This window comes from Octopus sinensis, unplaced genomic scaffold (genome assembly GCF_006345805.1).
Source record: "Octopus sinensis unplaced genomic scaffold, ASM634580v1 Contig14933, whole genome shotgun sequence".
In the NCBI taxonomy this organism is placed as follows: Eukaryota; Metazoa; Mollusca; class Cephalopoda; order Octopoda; family Octopodidae; genus Octopus; species Octopus sinensis.
Genome location: NW_021833444.1, coordinates 50001 through 65215, shown reverse-complemented (window position 1 = coordinate 65215; position 15215 = coordinate 50001). Strand labels below are relative to the sequence as shown.

Here is a 15215-nt window from a genome sequence, read left to right as displayed (position 1 = left end):
CACACACTCACACAAACTCGCACGCGCACACATGCATACTCACACACATACACACACACACACTCACACACACACATATAAACTCACACACGTACGCTCACGCGCGCGTACACACACACTCACACACACTCACACAAACTCACACGCGCACACACGCACACTCACACACACACACATATAAACTCACACACGCACACTCACGCGCGCATACACACACTCACACAAACTCAAACGCGCACACACCCACACTCACACACACACACACTCACACACACTCACACACATATAAACTCACACACACTCACACAAACTCACACACACTCACACAAACTCACACACACACACACTCACACAAACACATGTATATACCAGCACACACACGCACACACAACAACTACAGTCCTACCACGACGACGACGACGACCACCACCACCGCCGACAGCATCGGAGCCACCACCACACCATCACTGATAGGCGTGTATCCATGTCAAAGCAATGTCAGACAACAACAACATCAACAAAACGTGAACAACAACAACAATAAACAAACAGCTTTCTTTACTTTCCACCTCTTTCTCCTACTCCTACACCCTTTCCTCATTACTAGGAATTACATATAAGTTGATCGGCGAAGAGAGGACACATGACATTCTGGTGCAACGTTCAGAGGAGACATCCAGAAGAGACATCCACTGACCAATAGTTCCGCCTTGACAAAAAGCTAAGTTTCCGGTCACCGTAGGACATTTCCCAGCCTCCACCACTAAGGTAATGTTTATGTGAGTATATCTTCTTCTTCTTCTTCTTCTTCTTCTTCTTCTTCTTCTTCTTCTTCTTCTTCTTCTTCTTCTTCTTCTTCTTCTTCTTCTCCTTCTTCTTCGCATTCTAAACTAGAGAAACAAAGTGTTGATGTTATACATTTGTATATGTATATCTATATACGTCCGTATATGTATGGATACACACACACACACACACACACACACACACACACACACACACACAGAGAAGTGTACGTGTATATATATGCCTACTTGTTATTCCTTCGCTTATCTTCGTCTTTTGTTTTCTGTGAATTCAAACTGTTCCATGAAATATTAAACGTTCTAAAAACATGACCTACGTCAGAAAAACTGAGGTGACAATGTTGATATAATATCAAAAATGGAGTAGGAAGAGTAATCAAGAAAATATCAACCAAATAAGGTAAAATAATGACAAACATTTAAAAAAAGAAGACGGATATAACAGAAAACTCAAATCGAAGTAGCGATAAAAGAAATTATAAATGAGAAAATTTATATAAAATTGGCAAATTACGTATATGTTAACAAGGATTTGTTAGCATTACTCACAGTGATTTGTGTCAGTACAGCAATTTAATGAGGAATGTATCTATACATTTAAGCCAACAATTGTGGTGTGTGTGTGTGTGTGTGTGTGTATGTATTTTTGTAATAAAGTTTTCATGATGGATTGTGTCAGATAGAAGTGCTTTATAAATATTTTTTGAAAGACACAACAGGGAAGCTATTTAAAAGTTTTGTCAAGAGATTTTCTGAGCAGAGAACCGTGACCTGGATATACAAAACACACACACACACAGAGACACACACCCACACACAAACACACACACACACACACACACACAGACACACACACACGCACAGACCACACACACACACACACAGACACACACACACAGAGACACACACACACAGACACACACACACACACACACACACACGCACACACACATCTCTTGACAAAACTTTTAAATAACATCCCTGTTTTGGCTTTCAAAAAATATTTATAAAGCATTTCTATCTGACACAATCCATCATGAAAACTTTATTACTCAAATATATAAACACACACACAAGTGCTGGTTAAAATGTATAGATACATTCCTCATTAAATTGTTGTACTGACACAAATCACTGTGAGTAATGCTAACATATCCTTGTTAACATATACGTAATTTGCCAATTTTATATAAATTTTCTCATTTATAATTTCTTTTATCGCTACTTCGATTTGAGTTTTCTGTTATAACCGTCTTCTTTTTCAAATGTTTGTCATTACCTTATTTGGTTGATATTATCTTGATTACTCTTCCTACTCCATTTTTGATATTATATCAACATTTTTCTGACGTAGGTCATGTTTTTAGAACGTTTAATATTTCATGGAACAATTTAGTTTCACTTTTATCTGCCTCCTCATATTTTGTCAATTGCTACTACATTCAGTGTTTGTGTCTCTGCTTTGTGCAGTACACTTTATTTGGACTTTGTTCTTTGTTCTTTTATTCTTTTATTGGCTTCAGTTATTTGACTGTGGCCATGCTGAAGCACCGCCTTTAATCGAGCAAATCGACTCCAGGACTTATTCTTTGTAAGCATAGTACTTATTCTATCCGTTTCTATTGCTCTATATATATATATGCATGTAGGTGTGAATGTATATATATATTTTTTTTTCTCTCCTTGTTTCTTTTCTTTGTATCTTTCTGTTGAAGAGCGTAGGCTCGAAACGTAAAAGACTTGTTTTATTTCTATTCCTGAGCGCCATACTAATACATTGTTTGTTTGTACTCCACCTGCCTTCGTCTTTTGTTTATTTTCGTAAACCTTCCGTTATATATATATATATATATATATATATATATAATATATATATATTATATATATATATATATATATGTGTGTGTGTGTGTGTGTATATATGTATATATATATATATATATATATAATTTAATCCACACATGAAAGCACAAAAAAAACACAACAACGCGAGGACGTGGAACAATATATTATTATTGGACGCTCAGGAAAGAAGGAAAGAAGGAGGGATTACGTTTCGAGCGGAGCTCTTCGTCGGAAACATAGGAGAAGGAAAGATCCAGAAAAGGGAAGACAGAGGGAAAAAATCGCCAACGGTACACACGCGGTCACATTTTGAATTATACATATATATATATATATATATATATATATATATATATATATATATATATAACATAAGGGACTAAAGCCATCTGAATATGGCTAGGGACGGGCAGGGTGGTGGGGGTGTTACTGTTGCATTTAGCCCCAGGCGAACATCGACGTCACCAGATAGGCCCGACACCGTCACGGTGTCCTTTAACCTGCAAAGGGAGGTAATGGCTTTAGTCCCTTATGTTATCGAGCAGTTACTGTCTATATCTCTTTTAGAGAATTATTATTGCTTTCGAACAGATTTTCGAAATCAGCAAATGTATTTTGCTTGAAAATCTATATATGAATAGCCTGCAGAGTGAGAATTCGTCGAGGAAGCGGAAGCCTACCACACGCCGACGATAGGCAATACACCTTGAAACCATGGTCCGTGTGTGGTTTCCGCTTCATCGGGGTATTACCTCCCTTTGCAGGTTAAAGGACACCGTGACGGTGTCGGGCCTATCTGGTGACGTCGATGTTCGCCTGGGGCTAAATGCAACAGTAACACCCCCACCACCCTGCCCTGTCCCTAGCCATATTCAGATGGCTTTAGTCCCTTATGTTATCGAGCAGTTACTGTCTATATCTCTTTTAGAGAATTATTATTGCTATATATATATAGATGTACATGTAATATGTACACATATATATACACATATATACATGTATACATATATACACCCATACACACATACCCCCCCACACACATACATAGGTGCAGGTGTGGCTGTGTGCTAACAAACTTGGTTCCAAAATACATGGTCCTGGGTTCAGTCCCGCTGTGTGGTGACTTGGAATGCTTCTTCTGCTATAGCCTCAGAACAACGAAAGCCTTGTCAGTGGATTTTGTAGATAGAAACTGAAAGAAATCAATCGAAAATACATGCATACATATATACATATATATACAGAGATATTTGTGTATATATATATATATATATAAACATGTATGTATTATATGTATATATATATATATATAGAGAGAGAGAGAGAGAGGGCGCGTGGCTTAGTGGTTAGGGCATTCGGCTCATGATCGTAAGGTTTGAGTTCGATTCCCGGCGACGCGTTGTGTCCTTGAGCAAGACACTTTATTTCACGTTGCTCCAGTCCACTCAGCTGGCAAAAATGAGTTGTACTTGTATTTCAAAGGGTCAGCCTTGTCACTCTCTGTGTCATGCTGATTATCCCCGAGAACTACGTTAAGGGTACACGTGTCTGTGGAATGCTCAGCCATTTGCACGTTAATTTCACGAGCAAGCTGTTCCGTTGATCGTATCAGCTGGGCCCCTCGTCGTAACCGCGGAGTCTTTAAGAAGATATATATATATATATATATATATATATATATATATATATATATATATATCAGTGGCGTGCGGTGACTTCCGGGGTTGGGCATGAAATGAATTTATTTGCCCCCGCCCCCGGCAATTTTTCAGCAAAAAATTTTCGAATTCCTACGATTTACATATGGGAGATTCTGATATGCAATCACCCCAGTATGACCTAGAAAAAAAAAAACGTCGCGCTGGCTAGTCGTGAGTAGTCGATCCTACGACTATCTAGCAAAGTACATAAATTTTTTAAACAAAATATATAAAACACAAAACACAAAGTAAATAATGTTTTAAACAAAGTAAATAAAACACAAAACACAAGTAAGGATCGACTAGCCACAACTAGCTGGCGTGGATGCTCTGGTGCGCGCACCGGGACCACTCTTCTTAAATAGTACCCATGATTTTTAAATTGTTTGCAATACTCATCAAATTTGTTGAAATTCGAAAGTTCCATGAATTTAAACTCTTCTAAGGATGAATATCGTGCTTTTATTTGGTCAACTATTGTACTGATAATTTTGTTATAAAGCATTTTATAATGTCGTTGGCGCTCAATTCTTGGATCTCTGAATTCCGATTATCAAGTTTGTTTTCGAGTACAGTTCTAGTTTTATCTATTTGCTCTTTACAATGCACTATGTCATGACTTTTACTCTGGAGGATGTTAAATAAGACGTCAGTAAAAGAAAAAATCTCACTGAATACTTCTAACAAAAATCAGAAATCAGGAGCTTTTAAAGTGTGTAAGAATCCAATTGCTGAATTTATGGTGGTATCATCCTATGCTTCAGGATTTTCAATGATGTGCTCAAAAAGGCTGATTATGAAATTATAATTTTCCTTTGTGGTAATAATAAGCCGTGAGGAGTAATTCCATTGCTGTTGCTTTCGGAAATCTTTTTTTTAACAATGTTATCTAACGCACTAGCCCTTTTCGGTGATTTCGAAAAAATATACTCAGTCCGTTTATTGTACAAAAAAATATCTTGCATTCTTTCATAGCAGAGCATGATTGTGAAAGAACTAAATTTAGAATATGGGCACAACAATGAATAAAGATCGCACATTCATATTTCTTCCTTACTTTTGCCTGTAACCCATTTAATTGTCCTGCCATTGTAGTGGCACCGTTATAGGTTTGTGCAATCAATTTGTTTTCACATTTCCACAATTCAATGCATTTAAAAACATGTTCAGATAAAGCATTTGCAGATCGATCTGCACTAACATCACTAAAACCGATAAATCGTTCTTTCGTGACACAGTCTTCTCTAACATAACGTAAAACTGTTGACAGTTGTGAATATGCTGAGAACAGATGTCTCATCAACAAAAATAGAAACAACTTTAGCTTGCTCGATTTACCTTTGCATCTTATTCAACATAACTTTATGAATTGCATCGATCAAGTTATTTGAATTCTGTTTGACAGACCGTGGATAGAAGCTGTATCTAGATGAATTTCTATTTTTTGTCATATTTACTGATTACATATACGAGTTCTTTATAATTTCCACTATTATTAGAGCCTTCAGATTCAAAATGACCCCAAAACGATAATTCCTGGAAACCTAAAAAAATAACAACATCGATCAATCGTTGCAGAATGGATCTGTTTCGTCTGACTTTCTCATTATGGTGTTGTATGCTTTGATTTTTACATGCATCTAATTGTAAGTCTATGCGAACATTCTCGAATATTTTAAGATCTATCAAAGATTTTATATGCTTTTGAGAACGCTTGTGCTTTAACATAGCCATATGTAAATTATTTAAATCATCATAGCCTTTATCATTCCAAACATTCTTTTCTAAGCAAAAAAGTAAACAAGGCCAACAGAATAATTTAATAAGGATAGCACCCCAGTTAACCATTTTTTCTTTTCATACAAATTAACCTGGAATTGCTCGTGAATTTCTTGTTGTAGCTTCGCAGATTAGGTAAATTCGGTGCTGGTCTCCCACCATTTATAATTAATTGTTTTCCATCGAAGTCTCTTTTCGAAAAACTATTTCTCAAAATATCGTTTATAACACACATTTCACTTATTTCGTAAAAGGTTGTTCTTATATACGAACACACGTGGAAGCGCCGGCGTAAATTGTAAGTCAATTTCAACAAAACGGAAAAATAACCTTAGTTAAATTAATTTAAGATTAATTAGCTACTTCTGAAATAAGAATTATAATATAGATTATATTTTTTGTTTTCCGAACACTCCAAAAGTATAATAGTGCAAACAGAGGTTTTGGTTAAAAAATTCAAACTTACCGCTAAGTTATTCCAAAATTTCAGCTGGCTAGCTTAAGAATTATGGGACTGCTTTTGTTCCGGTCAGAAATGGAACAAGGTTAGCAACAATTCTACACTAGCAAAGAGACAGAGAGTGGGTATCATGCGGTCATCTCAAAGCATGACATGCCACTGAGAGAGAGAGAGGACGGCGGTACAAAATATTATGAACGACCTTTCCTCCTAGCATCTGTTTTATCAAGTCACTAAGAGAGAGAGAGAGGAAGGAGGGACAAACTAACAAAGAGACAGAGAGGGATGTCATGCGGGTCTTCTCAAAGCATGACGAGCCACTAAGAGAGAGAGGAAGGGGGTAAAAATATTTCAAATGCCCTATGCTCTTAGCATGTCTTTTAAAACAATCACTAAGTGAGTGAGAGAGAGAGAGAGAAGGAAGGACAAACTGAGACAGAGAGGGAGTGTCTGTCATGCGGATCTTCTCATAGCATAACTTCTCAAAGCAGAAGTACGAGTCACTGAGAGAGGAGAAGGGGAGACAAAATATTTCCAAAACAACTGGACGGATTTTCTTTGAAACAAAGAAACTATTTTATCTAATTTTCCGATCATATGGATAAAAAATCACAGGTCTTGCAACGCATACCTTGCATACCTGAGAGTGCACGCCCCTTATATATATATATATATATGCTTGTTTCAGGTGAATTTGTATTTGTATAAACAATGGATTCCAACGCATCTACCAGTGTATTCAACGCAGGAGACCGAGTATCTCTATCTGAAGACATAAATACTGTAAAGTTGTTACAAGAAGGACATGGCGGATGGACTCCTTTTATGGTAAACGTAAGTACTGGCTTGTGTATTTTCATTATGCTATAAGGTCACTGATAGATAGCGAAATATATACATACATGCATAAACAGCTATCACTGGTTGAACGGTTACTATTACTAAGTGACTACAGTGCAGTAGCCACGAAAAGGAAACCAACTGCCGGAAGTATGACAATTTTGTAAGAAAATATCTCTCTCTTTTTCTTTACTCTTTTACTTGTTTCAGTCAGTTGACTGCGGCCATGCTGGAGCACCGCCTTTAGTCGAGCATATCGACCCCGGGACTTATTCTTTTGTAAGCCCAGTACTTATTCTATCGATTCTCTTTTGCCGAACCGCTAAGTGACGGCGACATAAACACACCAGCATCGGTTGTCAAGCAATGCTAGGGGGACAAACACAGACACACAAACATACACGCACACATATATATGCATATATACGACGGGCTTCTTTCAGTTTCCGTCTACCAAATCCACTCACAAGGCTTTGGTCGGCCCGAGGCTATAGTAGAAGACACTTGCCCAATGTCCCACGCAGTGGGACTGAACCCGGAACCATGTGGCTGGTAAGCAAGCTACTTACCACACAACCACTACAATATGTCATTGTAAATTTACAGAATTGCTACCATATATGTTTCATCAAAATTTATTTTCCTTTATTTTATCTTCTTTTATAGCACAAATAAATTATCCTAAAACGTTGGAGATGGGTGGCATATTCTGATGAATATGAATATTTTTTCTTTCATTTCTTGCCACATTTACTGGGTGAATCTGGTCTCCCATAGCCATCAGTTTATACCTGTTATCTTACGCCTTTTGATTGTAAAAAGATGTAGAAAACAACGAATGCACATTTATAAGTATAAATTTAATAGGAAAATAATGAAACAAATATAGCAGTTCTTGTCTGAAAATCGCGGTGCTGTGAAATTTGGTGCTGAGAACCGAATTCATTTTAAATACGCCATATATCTTATTGTATGTTTGGAATTGTTTTTTCCCCGTTCATGTGGCACATATATACATTTGAATACATAACATGCGTGTGTATGTATGTATGTATGTATGTATGTATGTATGTATGTATGTAGCTGGGCTAAAAAGTCACATTCGATCACAGCACCAGTAACAGTTAAGCTTCGTGCAATGGCCATACTCGATAAAGAGTGGGCAGCCATCATGTATGTATGTATGTATGTATGTATGTATGTATGTATGTATGTATGTATGTAAAAATGTATGCATGTATGTATGTACAATATTTGTTAACCCACTTTATATTCAGTTTATAGGTCAAGTTGGCATAGTTCAAGGACTTAATAATGTCGACGATGTGATTGTGAAATTTGAAGAACTTGGTAACAAATTATGGCGCTTTAATCCAAAAGCTCTCACAAAGGTCAGTATATAAGGTCTAATCTCCGTAACATTCAGTACCTTCTACGTTTATAATATTTTTTACCAATATGGCTTAAATGTTTTACAATTAATAAAACTTGTCTGCTTCATGGCGTTTTCCTTGGATAAACTTACTTCCACAATATTATGAGGGACGTTCAATAAGTAATGCCTCTGACCCACTTGCAGTTGTTTGATCCAGCTGAAATTTTGTATGTGCAATCATTTATATCTCTATAGAGTAAGTGGCAAACTACATCTCTGAATTAATTGTGGTTTCTGATTTACAGGTGTTTGAACCGAGTCAAGTGTGAAATGGAGCCTGTTGAGTGTCGAGCAGTGATCCGGTTTTTGTATTTGAAAGGACGCACACCACGGGAGACTTTTGATGAAATGAAAGTAACTTATGGTGATGATGCCCCATCATATGACCTTGTAAAACGCTGGCATCGTGAATTCAAACATGGTCGGAACTCTGTGGAAACAGCTCCCAGATCTGGTCGCCCCCTTCTGCCATTGATGAGGCATCTGTCCGTCAAGTTGAGGCTGCCATTTTGGAAGATCGACGCATAATTATTCGCCAAATAGCCCATGAGGTCAAGATTAGTACCGGGTCTGTGGAAACTATCATTCATGACCATTTGCATATGCAAAAGGTGTCTGCCAGATGGATTCCCAGGCTGCTCACGCCTTTCCAGAAGCAAGAGCGCGTCGAGTGCTCGAGGGTGAATTTGGAGATGTGCCAAGAAGATGATTCAAAATGTCTCAAAAGACTGATTACACAGGATGAAACCTGGGTCCATCACGATGATCCAGAGACCAAAGCCCAGTCAATGCAGTGGAAGCACCGTGACTCACCCCCTCCAAAGAAGGCAAGGGTGCAGCACTCCGCTGGCAAGATCATACTCACAGTCTTCTGGGACCAGGACGGAGTAGTGATGACAGATTTCCTGGCAAAGGGTACCACAATTGCAGGAGCCTATTATGCTTCACTTTTGAGGAAATTAAGAGAAGTTATCAAAATCAAGAGGCGGGGCAAGATCAGCAAAGACATCCTCCTCCTGCAGGACAACGCTCCGGTCCACAACTCGCTTGTCGCCAGATCAGAAGCACAGGCGTATGGCTATGAAGTCCTCCCCATCCCCCCTACTTTCCTGACCTTGCACCCTCTGATTTTCACCTCTTCCCAATCATGAAGTTGTTTTTGAAAGGAAAGCGTTTCCCAGATGATGCAGCCTTGATTTCTGAAGTCACGTTGAGGTGGAGGACCAAGCTGGGTTCTTCTACAAAAACGGTCCCCAGAGCTGCATCAAACGATGGGAGAAATGCGTAACTCTGGGTGGTTCCTATGTAGAAAAAGACTAATAACTGTGGTCAAGTTTCGTTGCTCTACTGCTATGGGAAGCGGGTCAGGGGCATTACTTATTGAACGCCCCTCGTACACTGACAACAAGCTTACACCGAGTGGCTTACACCAGCAAACCTTCTTCTCTGCTAAGCAGTATGGTTCAACAATATGGTAACTAATCTAAGTGACAAAAGAACTAGTTGCTTACAATACCCTGATTTTGGTTTTGGATCTGATGCATGCTTCTTTCCAGTGTGCTCTGTCTTTGGGTAGAGTAGGTGGGTGGAGTGGAATATTGAAGCCTGTCATTACTTTTACTTCATCCAGTTATGGGGTAGAAGCAAAATTACTATGACTAACAATGTTTATTGTCCGTGAGATAGATTACCATATTTCTCAGTGAAATATTCTCTCGTTCATCAGGGTAACACTACAGAATCAACGGATAAGTAATCCTTTTTACTATAGAAACAAGGCCTGAAATTTGGGGGCGGGGGATAGTCGATTACATCGACCCCAGCACTTAATTGGTACTGTTGACCTCGAAAGGACGAAAAGCAAAGTCGGCGGGCTTTGAACTCAGAACGTGGCGGCAGAAGAAATACCTATTTCTTTACTACCCACAAGGAACAAAACACAGAGAGGACAAAGAAGGACAGACAAACGGATTAAGTCGATTATATCGACCGCAGTGCGTAACTGGTACTTAATTAATCTACCCCGAAAGGATGAAAGGCAAAGTCGACCTCGGCGGAATTTGAACTATCTATCTATCTATCTATCTATCTATCTATCTATCTATCTATCTATCTATCTATCTATCTATCTATCTATCTTGCTAGCTGGCTAGCTATCGTTCCTATTTCTGTCTTTCTTTCTTTCTTTCTCTCAGTTATTCATTTATTCTTTCTTTCATTCTTTCATTCATTCTAACTTTCTTTTTCTTTCGTTCTTTCTTTCTTTCCCCCCCTCTCTCTCTTCCTCCTTCAACTACGCCTTCTCGTAAATCACTCTTTTTTCTTGAAACCCACTCCCACACTCAAAACTTTCCCTCTCTCCTCCTCCTCTCTTACTTTCTTATGTTATATCTCATTAAATTTCTCTGTTTCAGATCGACAAATTTAACGTTGGAGATGCAGTTAGGATACTTGATGATACCGAAAAAGTTAAAAGATATCAGGTTAATCATGGTGGATGGACTTCTGTTATGACATCGGTGAGTGTATTTCTTAAGTTGTGTAGTTCCTAATATACCTAATTTGCTCGACAAACGATGCAAGTTGGTTCACCCACAACTGTCATGTTTTATTTTCTTGACATAGTATGTAAATAGATATACGAATGGACGCATATATGCATATATTTGTGTACCATTTATAACTTTTCTACTTGCAGTTCAACCGTCTAAAAACGATATTTGATTTTCAATTTCTGTAATTTTTCTGTTATGTAATGTCTAATTTTCTTTGGTATCCTTTATTCATTTAGTATAGTACTCGAGTAAACAATAAAGACCCCTTTGGCCATGAATGACCATGGAATTGCCCGTGAAAAGTTACCCTTCGAGGCACAAGTCTGGGTAAGGTTGATTTTAATGGAAGACCTTCAGTCACCCATACATACCAACCTCCACACTCTACGCCACCGATGTTATCCGAGGGAAAGGCAAAGGTCGTTACAGCTTAGCAGCAGTGATGTCGCAACTCATTTCTACAACTGAGTGAGCTGGAGCAACTTGAAATACAGTGTCATACTCAGGAACACAACACACAGACAAATGACTGAAACAAGTAAAAGAAGAAAAGAAGAAAAGAATATATATTTATATACACATATATATATATACATATATAATACTTACATGTAGTAATATAATAAGAGTAAATAATAGTTTGAATAGTTTTTTTTTTTAAACCAACAATTATTTACGGGTAGATTTCGGCATGTAAATATAACCATTAACGGTAGGAACTTTTATAAAAAAAAGTTCAATATATATTTTTGTATATAAATAAAAGGGGCAAGCAACATGTTGCTTAGCCACATACCGAAAAAATTAGAAATAGCAGTCAAAGACTGTTTATTTCTATTTTCTACAAATGAGACTCCACATACGACATATCCCTGTAATTCACATATGTAAAACAGATGGAAGAAATAACGAAAGCAAAGTCTAAGGGTTATTTACGAACGCGTTTCTGGATTAGAAATACTTACATATATATCTAAGTACATAAATGTGTAATGGACGCAAGCATTATCTTTTGAACCATTAAAAATAGATATGTATATCGTTAATTTGATCCCTTATGATTTTTTTTTCAGCCTGTTCATATGACGTGGATCAAATTTACAGTTTGACTTCATTTAGCATGTTGTTTGTATCTTTGTAGGTATTAGGCAAAATTGGTACCATAAAAATTGCATTCCCAGACGGTGATTTGCTTGTGTCGGTGTCTGGTAAAATATTTTTATTCAACCCTCTGTGCTGCACAAAAGTACCCCAAAGTATGAAAGTTGGGGAAGAAGATGATGCTAGTGAGTTTAACTGTTTTTTCTTCGTTTTCCTTCACACTTATTATTGATATATAAATGGGGGTACATGATGTAAAGTTCTGTATTTATATTGAATTAACACTTATAGGTCTGAAAATTCTGTGATTACACAATTTTAAAAGATAACTTACGTTGGAATTTATTATATTATAAGTTACTGGAGTGCTATCTGATTGTTCCGTCTGAGCTGCACATGGAGTAATGCAATGATATTACCATGTATTCATTCCGTGTTTAAATACACCAATAATAAACTACCTCCTATCCGGAATCACTGGGACCAGACGATAACTGAATTTTCAAGTTATCTGAGCACGACTTTTTAAATTACCATAATGCTTTAAAAATTCATTAAAACCTGCTATATACGTCCATTTCATTAATTTTCTGAATATAGTAGAAATGTGAGAAAATGGAAGAACTTACAGTATAAGTTAAATAATTAATAATTTCTGTTGACCTAATAAAATACAGCTACTCAAAGTGCAGTAAAATAAAATACTTTACAATACTTTGGGAAGCAACGAAACATTTTAAACACAACAGAAACCTTTTAATAACGATTAGTTAGTTAACACAATTCGTACATATTGACTCTAATTAACAATGTTTATTTTACCCTTTTCTATGTACTGATTGCTTAAGAGTTCTGGTTATAGGAGTACTAGATAACAGGGTGTTGACTGTAGATTGTAGTGTTTGTCAAATAGATGATGTCATATGAAGAACGTCTTTAAATTGGCAGGAAAGAGCAGAGATCTTCCATGTACCTGGTGATTGTGAAGAAAATTGGAGTGGAAACTATTATTGATGACTGATATATTTCCGTCAAGTTAATCCAAGTCGAAATTGAAGTGGAAGGCGAGAGTGAATAGGAATGCGCTGTCCTGCAAGAAATTTTCTTGAATGGCGGATAAAAGTAGCGAGTATTAATTAATTGCCGGGTTTTTTCTGTACATGTTTCTGAGACCGGGGATGTGAACTTGGGGAGAAATTTTACAGTTGTAGTAAAAAAAGCCGTAATGTGTGGGGCTGTATTGATTGTTTTTCCAATCTTTTCAACCCTACTCACTCTTGGATTTTCTTTGAACATTTCAGTAGTATAGTATAAAATTAGATATTGGTGTAACTTCTATTAAAACGTTCCTTCAGGCTTGGTAATCATGATTGTACCTGTCTACAACACAGGATACGGGTGCCGTTGATTCTTTAGGAACTCATCTACTTTTGGCATTTTTTAAAAATGCTGCTTCATGTGTACATAGCCTTCACAGAAATATATAAGTCCTTGAATCTTGCTTCTCTATTTATTTATGAAAACACGTGGCCTAGTAGTAAAATACTCCAAGAAAATCCGTGAATGATTGGATAAGTCTGGGTCCGCGCTATAGAAGTAAAATCAACAAAATCTACCAAGCATTCCTCGAGGAATTATGAGGAATTTCACTTTCAGTACAAAGACTTTCCACATACGCCATGTACATATTCATTCAGCCTACTAGACATAATAGCTGGATCTCCTCAAATAGTATTACGTTTTCGTAAAGAGTACATTGCATACAGTTGGCCCGGATCCACATTGCTCGAAAACTAAAACTGGTTGAATAATGAGGCTAGACCGTCGTTACTCTTAGGATATCTGCTTCATTAGCTTAACCAGGATTGACCTGGGACTAAATATCCAAGGTGGTCGGAATCACTGGTTATCGTGTGGTGGACGATCTTTAGAAAATAGCAAGTAAACTATTTTAAAATTAAACTCTGCCGTCATACAAAGGAAGAGATCATTGAAAAATGTATTTTTTGATACATAAGAATTGACATTATCATAGTTTGCAACTACTTTGATCGGATTTTTTCACAATTAGTTTTGGCTGAGGCTGAAAGCGAACAACAGCAAAAACGACAAGATCATTCTGTAACATACGCCTTTTCTATATTAATTCAATAATCTTTTGCTTGCCTTTTAATATTTTTCCAGCGATTTTGCTATAAATATGAATGAACACTTCTTTTTATTGATTGTTTTATTAACTTTCGTTTTATAGCATCATCAATGATGGAGATGATGGAACAGTTTTTTAATGCGACACCTGACTTCAGAAGCTTGTTACAATCCCTGCACGGAATCGTGGATGGTTCTGAAGGACAAGTAAATTTTTGTCACTTTATTAGATATCTTAGATGTCATTTTGAGTCCAACCCTCGTGACATGGCTCGTTTCTATAATACAAATTTTTCGTTTTTTTACGATCCAAATGAAAACATGCATTCATGATACTACAACAACAACAACAACAACAACTACTACTACTACTACTACTACTACTACTACTACTACTACTACTACTACTTTTTCTTTTCTGCTTTCGACTTTTGCGAAGTAATGCCACAAACACCATCTTAATAGATCAATATATGATAGACATATTAATTTGTGTTTCAATTGCCAACTTTTTCCTTATGCAAGTAAATATGAATTCTTATTCAT

At 37.0% G+C, this 15215-nt stretch overlaps 1 protein-coding gene across 2 annotated transcripts in view; it reads left to right on the top strand.

Annotated features, from left to right (window-relative positions):
- Nucleotides 1-483: 483 nt before the first annotated feature.
- Nucleotides 484-15215, top strand: part of LOC115230214 (E3 ubiquitin-protein ligase MIB2-like) — a 42741-nt gene continuing 28009 nt past the window's right edge. The window contains exons 1-6 of one of the 2 annotated variants that reach the window (XM_036499566.1): nucleotides 484-768; nucleotides 7279-7424; nucleotides 8708-8821; nucleotides 11280-11384; nucleotides 12562-12706; nucleotides 14776-14876. In XM_036499566.1, the coding sequence (XP_036355459.1) occupies nucleotides 7302-7424; nucleotides 8708-8821; nucleotides 11280-11384; nucleotides 12562-12706; nucleotides 14776-14876 (588 nt within the window). In that variant the 5' untranslated portion in view covers nucleotides 484-768; nucleotides 7279-7301. Of the gene's footprint in view, nucleotides 769-7278; nucleotides 7425-8707; nucleotides 8822-11279; nucleotides 11385-12561; nucleotides 12707-14772; nucleotides 14877-15215 lie in introns of both variants that reach the window. The other variant, XM_029800427.2, reaches the window with a different exon arrangement.